The sequence below is a fragment of the Macaca nemestrina genome, chromosome 6, assembly GCF_043159975.1.
Source record: "Macaca nemestrina isolate mMacNem1 chromosome 6, mMacNem.hap1, whole genome shotgun sequence".
NCBI classification, from domain to species: Eukaryota; Metazoa; Chordata; class Mammalia; order Primates; family Cercopithecidae; genus Macaca; species Macaca nemestrina.
Window position 1 is genome coordinate 98,126,344 of NC_092130.1, and position 12,126 is coordinate 98,138,469.

General features: G+C 43.3%; 1 protein-coding gene across 1 annotated transcript in view; it reads left to right on the forward strand.

The window, feature by feature from the left end:
* Positions 1 to 12,126, forward strand: part of LOC105475096 (arylsulfatase B) — a 193,199-nt gene that overhangs the window by 128,062 nt on the left and 53,011 nt on the right. Inside the window, exon 6 of the mRNA XM_011730093.3 lies at positions 3,166 to 3,236. Coding sequence (XP_011728395.2) covers positions 3,166 to 3,236 — 71 coding nt within the window. The remainder of the gene's footprint in view (positions 1 to 3,165; positions 3,237 to 12,126) is intronic.

Here is a 12,126-nt window from a genome sequence, read left to right on the forward strand (position 1 = left end):
ATTACGCTGAAAACGTGGGTATTTACTGAACTTTCCTGTCTGAATTTATAAAAAGAAAGTTTATTAATGTGGTGGTGAACATTTCTTCCCAAGCTGTGTACCCATGTCCAGCTTCTTCGGTCTGGGGAAATTTTAACTCCTTAGTAGACAGTGGACCCTGCGTAGTGTCTGGGGCATGCTCTTCCTGTATATAGCATTTAGCCCTGAGGATTCTCCTCCCCAACGATCGGCCACATCTCGCTAATGACCATTGTCTCTGCCATTTACTGGTCTTTTCAAAATTATGACTCTAAAATATCTTGTAGGCAAAATTATGAGGCTTGCAGAGTTAGCTTTGAGATTTCTCAATTCCTCACCCACCCCTTCCCCTCCTTCCCACAAGCTCCATTTCTGTCCCATGCCCCCAGATTGTCTTCTCCAGGTGACTTGAACCCACCTTCTTGGTTGCAGTATCAGTACATTGTACCCTTGTCTTCACTGAAATTAACCATGCAGTCGAAACTAGTACCTTCTTGAGTTGATGGGTGTGTGGGTGGTGGGGTGAGGGGGGGTATAATTACTTAATTGAATCTGTGTTAATAACGTGTTAACTATTAATGGAAACCCACAGTCCCTCTCTACCTCCCCCTCAGGAAGTCTCTAATGGTGTTTGGTCATTGTTTCAGTCACTTGTCACATATTGTGTTTTCTTGGCCCATATCTCTAACCACATCCTTATCAAAATATTTTGATGCGCGCATTTGAAAAGTAGAAACACAACATACTTAAGATAGTTGGAGGGCTTGGCTCCTATTTGCATCACAATGATTCTGCCTATGAAGATTTTCCCTAACAGTCAACTAGGATTATATACAACCTGTGGTTTCAAAAAATCATCTCATCTTATTAAATTTTCTTATTTTAAAATACCTGTGACTCTTCTGAATAATGAAAAAATGACATGAATGAAGAATATGTATATAAACTGTCTCTAAAGTTATTAGGAAAATATTTTTATTTAACTGTGCCTAATGTTTGGGGGTATTACAGTGAACTCTACTTTTAAAGATGAGTAGTTATATATTAATATATTGGCCCTGAAATTTTTGAGTTTTCACCCTATAGTCCAGAAAAAGCCTTTATTTTTAATAGTTGCCCTAAAATTTTAACACAAAAGTTTTACTTAGCTAAATCTAAATTTAATCAGTAGCTTTACCCCACTTCCAAACAATATAAAGACTTTAAAATGCTTTCATTCTGATTTCCTTTCCTTGCTTGCTATTATTTTCCAGGATTTTAACTCTGTTTGCTTGGTTTTATTTGTTTGTTTGTTTTACGACAGAGTCTCACTTTGTCATCCAGGCTGCAGTGTAGTGGTGTGATCATAGCTCACTACAGCCTTGAACTCCTGGGCTCAAGGGGTCCTCTTGCCTAGCCTCCTGAGTTGCTGAGACTACAGGCATGCACCACCATGCTCGAATTATTATTATTAGTAGTAGTGGTAGTACAGACCGGGTCTCAGTATGTTGCCCAAGCTTGTCTCAAACTCCTGGCTGGCCTTAAAGGATCTTCCCATCTCAGCCTCCCAAAGTGCTGGGATTATAGGCATAAGCCATTGTACCCGGCTTACTTGCTTGGTTTTAAGTCCACAAATTAGACATCATCATCATTCTATTTAGATTTTCTCATATTTACCATTTTCTTTACATATCATTGCTACTTCCATTCAGAGCTTCTGGGATCAAACCCTAGTTCCTGGCATTTTGGACTGGTTGATCGTCTCCAGGATATTCAGGCAGTGAAGTGCCTCCAAAAGAAAATGAGAAAAGAAAGGTCCTGGGAAATATGCCTCACCCCTACCCCTGCAGTGCTGCCGCTGCTGTCCCAGGACCGTGGGCACCCCTGAGTATCTCCCTTCCACTCTCTCTGATCACTGTGTTTTATGGAGTAGAGGGGACAATGACATCTTATAGAATACTAAAGTTAAATATGCTCAGTTTAAGGAGCTGTCATTTAGTCTGAGATCGTGTCTTTCCTACCTTTTTTGCTGTTAACTTTATTTTATAACATAATGGTGATTGTAGTTGAAGTTTGTTATTTTTGTTTTGTTTTAAATTAATTAATTAAGATTTGTTTTTATATTTCCTTACTTGGCAAATACAAAGTTGTGAATCACAACCCAGATTTTTTGAAATTGTGTTGGGTATTGAAATCCCAAACCACTGCTATAAACAGCTAGCTGTGAGTTTGGGGTGTGGACATTGGGACACCTGAAACCATGTCTTGGTTACGTCAAGAGCCTTATTGATTATTTAGATTATGTATGAATCCTGTGGTGTTAACAGTACTTTGCAACCTTTAGTACTTACCTGAACTGTATTGGATCGGGAGTCCTCAATACGCCCTCAATGATTTACATTGTTTTTAGCTACTTCCGTAAGGCTGAGTCTACACTAGCAAAATGACCTGGGTGCTTAATGTGCTCCCTACATACATCTGGTGATGTTTGTGCTCTCAATTTTTTAAGAACACTGCTTTGAGAGTCACAAAACCCAATATTCTACCAATAACTTACTATGTACCTTCATCATTTGTAAGAAGAGGGGGTTGAACTAAGTGATCTCCAAGTCACTGTTCTGCACAAATGTAGGTGGTGATTGTATTTGTGTGTACACGTTTTTTTAAAGCCTTAAAGAGATCTAGGTATTTCTCATGTGTTTATATTAAATCTAAGATCCATGTTGCAAATTTGGACGTGGAGGACATTAATTTTTCTGATGTAGGTTACTCTTTAAGAGGCACGTTGCACCTGTAATATTGGTGCCACCACTTTGGCAGATGCAGTTTCTTCATTTACTTGTAAGTGTTCAGTCTGAAGTCTACATAAGGTAACTTGAGTTCTCATTTCTCTGGTATAAAAAATGGTCATGTTTAAATAAGGCCACAATATTTATTTCAAAGGGTCCCAGAATCATTTTTTTAAAATATCATCGTATGCTTGACACATAGACAAATGATGACTACTTGAAGATGCACCAGCCGTGATTGTGGAGACCTCCAAATTTATGACAGAGTTGTTAACTGGCAGGTTTGTTATTTCCTATAAGTACAAGGAAGGGAAGTGTTAAAATAACTCGTGCCCATTAGAGAGAGGAAATTAACATTCCCTTAAAAATTGTTTTCCAGTGAAGGAAGCCCATCCCCCAGAATGGAGCTGCTGCATAATATCGACCCGAACTTCGTGGACGCTTCGCCGTGTGAGTACCAGTGCATTGCTACTAGGTTAAATCTCATTGGCCCACCAAGGTGGTTTGATTACCTAGTGTGTCTCTAGCCTAGCTTTCTCTTTTTTCCTGGGTTGCTGGAAAGCTAAACAGTTCTTCAGGACACACCTTCCACTCATCTCAGAGGGCAGTGTGCTGTGAAAGGAACGCCAGCTTATGAAACAAGAAAGGTGAATTCTATTCTTGCTCTGCCACTTACTAGCCTTTAAGCCGTTGAACTCTTCCTGCCCCAGCCTTCCCCATTTACAAAAGAACTCATGGCATCTCTGAGGCTCCTTCTCACTGTAGATGTCACGTTGCTGCCCTGTTCTTACCTGAGAGCTTCAGAGCTGCCTGCCAGAAAACTCACAGTCCAATAAACCACAGTTGGGTTCCAGCGTAGTGTGAGCAACCACATTATCTGATTGGGACGGTCAGGTACTGCCCAACACCTGCTGGGTGTCACAGGTGTGACTTTCCTCGCAGTCCTGGAAGTGATTCCGCTTGATCCTGCCTCCTGCCTAAATTAACCTGTAAAGAGCCCTACCATTTCCTTCAGGGCAGGCAGGCATGCATGTAGTGCTTCCGGATCACAATGGACTGTAATAGGCCTGTATAAATACCGTGTGAGTGGCCCTAATGCCCTCAGCATAGTGAATTTGGACATAGAAAGCCTTAGCAATTAGACCCTTTGCCCAGCTTTCATCATAATGCTCATCTTGCAAACAGTGCCCTTCTATTCCCTTATTCATATGGGGGGCTCCCATCGCTCCTTTCTGGACATACTGCTGCCCCCTTAGTTCAGGCTCTCCTTACTTCTTTGTTTTTTCCAAACTGTATTATGGCTTGCCACAAAATATTCTTGCTCAGAGATTCCTGCTCAGAGAATTACCCCACAGTCGTTCTAAATGTGTCACCGGGCACTCAGGTCCCACTTGCCCGGCCAGCCTCACTCCAGGCACTCCTTGTCATGTTCTCATCTCCTAGACACTTGTCATCTCCAGGCATGCAGGTCATCATACTGTCATGAATATGCTTTTCCCTATGCCTGAACCACGTTTTCCCTGCCTCTCTACAGTCTCTCTCATCCCTTAAAAACCCGGCCCCATGCCCCCTCTGTGAATGCTTTCCAGAGCCCCAGAAGAAGCAGTCACTCCTTCCTGTGTGCGTGCGTCCCCCTATACCATCCCTCACGTGTTCGTGTTTGTGCCTGCATTTCCAAGCTGAGAGCTCCTGGAAGTCAGCGTCTCTTGTATTTTTTTATCCTCATCAGTTAACACAAATACTGGGCGCTTGCTAGGCACTCATTAATGATTGCTTGATGACTCAGTAGACAATTGGAGAGTTGAGATGCAATAAAGACCAAGCGGACACATTAAGACCTGGACAGGAAAGGGCCCTGAGACAGGCGAGAATGGCTACGTCATGGAGAAATTTCTATTTCTTTTGGAGTAAATCCATGTCATTGAGAGAGGCAAGGGGAAGGTTTGAGCCCTAAGGACTGTAAGAACAGTCTAGATTTGTGCTGTCCAGTATGGTAGCCACAGGCCACATGTGGCTGTTGGGTACTTAAAATGTGGCTAACTGTGGATTGAGATGTGCTGTGAGTAGAATGTGCACATCAGATTTTGAAGACTTAGTACACCTATGTATTATATGCATACAATATTATAGATTTATTATTTGGCGAAAGGATAATACTTTGGATATATTGATTTAAATATATTGTTAATGTTTTACTTGTCTCCTCTTCCTTTCTTAATGTGGCTAATAGAAAATTTAATTTTAATTAACTTACATATGTGACTTGCATTATATTTCTATTGGCCTAAAAACCTCTTCTAGAAGGTGCTAGAAAGTAAGTTGATCAGCTGAGCTGATCACAAAGCTGTGACTAGTTACTGTGAGGCTACATCAATGACTCCTAAACTTTTCTCTATCCCAGTACACCTAAGAGATACGTTTCAGTCATATCAAAATCTCTAAGGGTGGCTGGAAGAGAATACTAGGGAGGCAGGAATGGCTTTAAAACTTTCTGAGTAATTTAATGCACTGCAAAGCCCAGTATAACCTAGGTCTAGGGGATATGTGGAATATGCCACCCACATTATAATGGTTGTAAATGTCTTCACCTGTTAAATTCCACCTACAAATGAAAAACCTTAAGACCCCTCACTCACTAAGCTGTATTTTCATTTGGCATTTGAAGTAGGAGCTTGGGAACTATACTCCTATGTGATATGGTTGGGATTTGTGTCCCACCCAAATCTCATTTCGAATTGTATCCCCAGTGCTGGAGGAGGGGCCCAGCGGGAGGTGACTGGATCATGGGCGTGGATTTCCCCCTTGCTGTTCGGGTGATATTGAGTGAGTTCTCATGAGATCTGGTTGTTTGAAAGTGTGTAGCACTTCCCGCTTCACACTCTTCCTCCTGCTCCAGCCATATAGGACGTGCCTGCCTCCCCTTCTCCTTCTGCCATGATTATAAGTTCCTGAGGCCTCCCCAGCCATGATTCCTGTAGAGTCTATGGAACCCTGAACCAATTAAACCTCTTTTCTTTATACCCAGTCTCAGGCAGTTCTTCATAACAATGCAAGGACAGACGAATACACTATCACCACAGCACTGCGTGCTCCAGGGTTCTTGGTGCAACTTGCTGTGCTTTCTCCTGTCTTACCTAAAGGGCCCTAGCAAAATAACAGCACAGGCAAAAGGTTTCTCCAGCGTAAAAGTTGGTAAGAGTGTGGAAATTAGAATAGAAAATTTTCTTAATCTTGCCACCCATAGATTGTAAGGACATTTACTTCTCTTGGACTCAGTTTCCTACATATTATGTGGAGGACTTATAAGACCCAGTACTGTGGCCCCAAATTTAGGGATCCTCTTTGGCCTTCTGCTGCTCTTTCTCCCCTCTCTGGAGCCCACCCAGGCCTTCATGTTGGCTTCCTCGCCAGCTTGGGACTCCTGCTCTGACTCCTGCAGATAACGAAGGACATTGTCGGCTCTTGCAAGGACGTAGAACCACTTCACTGTTGCTTCATACACACAGGGCGTTCTCTGCTATCTGCGCCTGCAGGTAGCAAGGTGCCACCCACCTCCTCACACATGGCAATCCCATGGGCCTTTTCTGCCCAGTTTTTATATTCACTTCACTCTACTGAGAGGCAGAAGCAGAAAAAAGAAGAGCTATCTTTGGGTGCCTGGTCCTTTTTAGGATGATGATACAAGCCCATTTCCTTTTCTATGCAATTCATTGATGAGGAAAAATTAAATCCAGCTATAAAAAACATGTACTTAGAGGACAGCTAAGTCTGGATATCATATTCATAGAGCACAGAGGCTTTTGTGGAGTAAAATCAGAAAGCAGCCAATCTCAGGTGTAAACTAAGGATTAAGAATGGAGTCAGTGTTATCACAGAAGCATTTCTGTGGTTTCTCACTCCAGCTCTTCTCAGATCATTGGTGCTTACTGCGGGAGAAGAAGGTAACGTTCCACCTCCACCTTCCCTAAAGCCACTTCGTCAGTTTCCTCACCTGTAGAGTAAAGAAGGAATTAAATGATCTGCAAGGTCCCTCTGGCTTCAGTGTTCTGTGGGTCTCTACATGAATGGGACCTCAAAGGAGCAAATCTGCTTACTCTGCTTCTCTCCTTTTTCTGCCTGCCAGAAGTAGTGTGTCCATTGATAAGCAGTGATGTTGCCAAAGGCATGGTCATAAATAGATGAACACAAGTGAAAATGCTAGACACATTATATGCACTAGAGGAATTTGAATTATTTTATGAGTTTCTTATTACTACATCCTGGCCACCTTTCTGATCTCTGTTCTAAAACATCAGCGTATCAATCTGCTTTTCTTTTTTTTTTTTTTTTTTTTTTGAGACAGTCTCGCTCTGCCGCCCAGGCTGGAGTGCAGTGGCCGGATCTCAGCTCACTGCAAGCTCCGCCTCCCGGGTTTACGCCATTCTCCTGCCTCAGCCTCCCGAGTAGCTGGGACTACGGGCGCCCGCCGCGTCGCCCGGCTAGTTTTTTGTATTTTTTAGTAGAGACGGGGTTTCACCCTGTTAGCCAGGATGATCTCGATCTCCTGACCTCGTGATCCGCCCATCTCGGCCTCCCAAAGTGCTGGGATTACAGGCTTGAGCCACCGCGCCCGGCCTCAATCTGCTTTTCTATCTCCTCTTTCCCTTAGTGGGTCATCCTGGGGTTTGTTGACCAATGTCTCCTCTGATTCTGAATCATACAAATAGGCGTTAGGCACTTCCCAGGAGATTTCTGCCTTCTGCCTAGCAGCACATGCCCCCAGAAGCTGGCTTCTTGGATTTCAGCAGCTACACCTCCCCTGTCCCCTGCCAACACACATACCATGGGTATGTGACCATGAAAAAAGTCCTGACTCCACCAGCAGGATGGGCCTCTGGGCACCCCATAATTTGACTACTACCTTTTGGCTATTCTGAGTAATGCTGAGTAATGCTGCTACAAACGTGAGTGTACAAATACCTGTTTAAGCCCCTGCTTTTAATTCTTTCAGGTATATACCCAGAAGTGGGATTGCTGGATCCTATGATAATTCTATTTTTAATATTTTGAGTAATCACACAATGTTATTGTCCATAGAGGCTACACTATTTTGCTTTCCCATTGACAGTGAACAAGGGTTCCAATTTCTCTACATCCTCAATACTTCTTATTTTCCCCTCCCTCCCTCCCTTCCTTCCTTCCTTTTTCCACTATCTCTCCTTTTCTTTCTTTCTTTTATGTTTTAAACTGTAGTCATCCTCATCCTAATGGTGTAATTTATGTATGCATCCTTGAGACTTTATGCTTTACTGCAGAATGGTGAATCTCCTGCTCTACGAGAGATTTGGTGATCCCTGGTGTGTGTGCATGTTTCTCTGTGAATGTGTACGTGTATCAATATTTTGTGCCAATCTTTGAGTATTTTTACTGTTAGTATCCAAGCCACAACCTACCATGGGTATGTGACCATGAAAAAAGTCCTGACTCCACCAGCAGGACATTATGCTAAGCAAGTCACAAAAGGAAAAACCGTATGACTCCACTTACATAAGGTACCCAAAGTAGTCAGATTCATAGGGACAGAAAATAGAATGGCGGTTGTCCGGGGTTGTGGGGAGGGGAAAATGGGGCATGATTTTTGAGTGGGTGTAGAAATGGATGATAATGATGACAGCGCAACAACGTGAATGTATTTAATGCCACTGGACCATACAATTAAAAATGGTTAAGATGGTAAATTTTATGTTGTTTGTATTTTACCACAATTAAAACATATAAAAAATAAATAAAATGTAACTTTCCCTCCCTCCAAAAGTGAAGAGAAACTGTACAAGAATAGGGTCTCTATCTTTTTCATTTACTGCCATATGCACAGTAAGCGCTCCGTAGCACAGAACCTAACATTATAGTAAGTTGTTGGGTTAATATCAGTAAATATCTGCTAATGAATGATAAACAGATCAACCTGTCAAAGTCCTTGTTTTATTGTCTTATAGCCTTTCCTGAGCCTAAAAGTACCTCCAGATGGCCGCTTACACTCCTTTTAAACCCCAAACCTACCTTTTGTGCCTAAGTAAAAATAACTTAGAAGCTACAAGTCACTTATTAAGTTGTAATTGACATTATATACAGATATTTGAAACTATTCATTCAGCTTCTAAGTGCCCACCCCCATCGCTCCCTGCATTGAAAAGACCGACCAGAAAAGATGATGTGGGATTTCCCTGCCCATCTTCCTCCCTTTCTCCAGACCTCCTCAGTAGACAAACAGAGATTTATAAAGCCTTTGCCTCTGGCCTGGCTCGGCCTGACTTCCCTCTGAGTCTGGGGCTCTGCCTCTTCTTGCTGTTCTGAGTTCGGTTCTGCTCCTGTTTTCTGGGATGTTCCCTCCGAATGTTTCATCAGTCACTGGTTATCTCAGTGCCCCAACCCTGGCTCCACTTTTGTCCCCTTCCTCCCTCCCCTGCCTTCCAGCTTCATGACCAGTGTCAGACGTGTGGGATGTAATTGCTTTCCTGTGTGCTTTGAGGAGACTTTTTATTCATTTTTGAAGGTCTTGTTCTGAAGTAACCTTGGAAGTGCTTTGGTCTCTGTTCAGCTAGTACCCTTCTCTTTTCCTTTGTTCCCTTCTGAGAAAATTCCTGAGAATTATTTATTCCCCCATGTCGGTAAAATATTTCCTTGTAGTAGGCTGATCCATCTTTGTGCAGAAGCACAAAGTGGTCCGTGTAAGAAACCCGTGAGAGAGCCTGGGGAATAGCACCACTGAAGCTGATTCATGAGAAAGCCTGGAACCTCTGAAGTGGTGGGGAACAGCCATAATCCCAGGGTAGGCGTGAGGTCCTACAGGTCTGAATTCAGCTCTCCATGGTTCCAAGGGGAGCTCCAGCCCCAAATTCCACACTCCCCCAAGGTCCCAGGAAGCATGACTCAGACCACAAGGACAACCGCTTCCAGTGCATTATTTTGCCTGAGGAAAAACATATACACCTATGCTGCAGGTGCCGGGCTTGATCTTGGCTGTTCTGCAGTAATGGTCCTGCCCCATCTGAGACCACGACTCACTCTGGAAGTCAGACGTGGCATTCTGTGATGGCCAGAACACTGACACAGCCCATCATGTAACACAGGTGTATGTATTTAACACGTGCGCACACACAGGAGACACAGAGATTCTGCTGGGAGAAGCTTGATTATAGATGAAGGGCAGTGACAGATGTTAGCATTTTCCACACCACCAAAGGCCAGCTCTTCAAAGTGATTCCGTACAGCTTTGTTACTATTTCATTTAAAGGCCCTCTTCTCTTTAAAGTTTCTAATGAGATGTTATTTCTGCTCATGATTATAGGGTGAAAGAACAGCCTTCTTCCCACCCTCTCCTCTCTTACACACACATTTTCTGTGGTGCAATTGCCAAATCCATGCTTGAGATCCAAGAGTCATCCGGGTTGGAATGCCTGGAGCTGCTCCCTGTTTCCTCCTCAGAGCGACATTCAAAGCCGTTTTCCAGTATTATGTTACCATTTCCAAGATTATTTATTCTGTAAATAAATAAATGATGATGGCCTGGGATGCATGAGGTACTGCTATAAATACTCGAGATCAGTTAGGCTAAAGCCAAACCTAAAGGTCTGGCTAAAACCCAGTCTAGAAGAGTCTGGAAGAGGGCATGGACACAGCCTCTCCCCACCCTGCTGGAAGGCTGTCAGTGGCTCCCAGCTGTCCACCAGCAAGCCGTCCTACAACGTCCACCATTCGGCACCATTGCAATGCCCTCCTTCAGTCCTGTTTATCTCCCTTGTTGCCCTGCCCCTTCTGTAGAGTTCAGTGCACATTCCTACTCCTGCATGAAGCCCTCTCTGATTCTTTTGAACTTGAATCCCTTGAGTTTCTCTGGAGCTTCCCAGGACAGTGAGCTCTTGCTGCCTTATAGTGCAGTATTTATATTCACGTGTTTTCCCCATCCGGAGCTATAAGGAGAGCAAGACTTCATGTGTATAGTTCTCTCTGTATCTTATGTATAAAAGATAAATACATATTGAAAGAATATGTGCTAATAAATGAATAATTTATCATTAGCTGATTTGATTAGAATCAATCTAGTGAGAACAACAATAATTTCATATATCATTTTCAAGGCATTTTCATTTCTTTTTGGGCATATTAGAGAAGTAGTGGCACAGAGGCATCTTTCTTTCAGCCTGAAATTAGATATGAAGCAGAATTAAAAGAGTTAGGGGGAATGCATGGGGCTCATCCTGCTACAGATTGCTCAACATTACATAGAATGCCAGAGGCTAAGAGCCCGTTGGCAGTTTGTGCACTCTTTATAATCCAGGTGAAGAAACTGAGGCACCAGGTCATGCATGCTGTTAAATATCAGAGCTGGAACTCAGGGCTGTTCAGACCCAGCATGTACGTCATGTCCTCCTGATTTCGCAGGTCTCGTCGCTTTGTGTCCTACACTTGTCTTGTGGGAGAAGGGCACCGAGATCTGAGTTACAATCATCTCACCTATATAATAGCATGTTGATGGGACATGATTCATTTAAAGGAGCCTGGAAAAATGGGTCGAGTAGTGACATTAGCCTTGCTGGATTCACATGTAATCCGACTCTGCGGATGGTGGTAGCTTCTGCTTGTAGAGCTCGTCATGGAAGCCCTGCCAGTGACTTGTAGTCACTCCACTGGAGGGTGCTGTGGGGATGAGGGAGCCGAGTGTGGGGTGGGCAGTGTCACCTAGTAAAACAGGTAGAGTTTGGGGGTGCCAGAAAGCCCTGGGTTTTATTCAATACCAGCTCTGACTTATTTCCTGTGAGCCTGTGGGTGAGTTCTTCCAGCCATCTGTTTCATCACCTATAAGTTGGGAACGATTATAACAATATCTCCTGTAAATATGTCCAAACCACAGTGAACAACAATTACATTCTGGCTGCTAGGATTGGGGCAGGGTGGGAAAGTTGCACTTTTCCCTTTATGTATTTCTCCAATTTTAGTTTTGAATTATGAGCACATATGACTTCCTTAATCAGGAATAAAGCCATAAAGCTTTATTTGTGAAAACCAACTCCAAGGAGGGTTCCGGCGAGCCTGGAATATCTGAAATCTGCGGGGTTCTTACAGAGTAGGAGTTGCTGCTTCCGTGCCTGCCTGTACTAGGTCAGAGCAGTTAGAATTTTGTGTCGTCTCTAGCTGCCAATATTTGTCTTTAGCAGCTCGTCAAATTTTCCTTGGTGTGGGTTGCTACATGCCCTCAATCACAGAGCCAAAACACAGATAGCTTTCTCCTTTTAAATTTTCAAAGGCTTCTAGTCTGCCCCCTCCGCTTTGGGGAGCACTAAAGTCTGTTTGGAAATGTGGC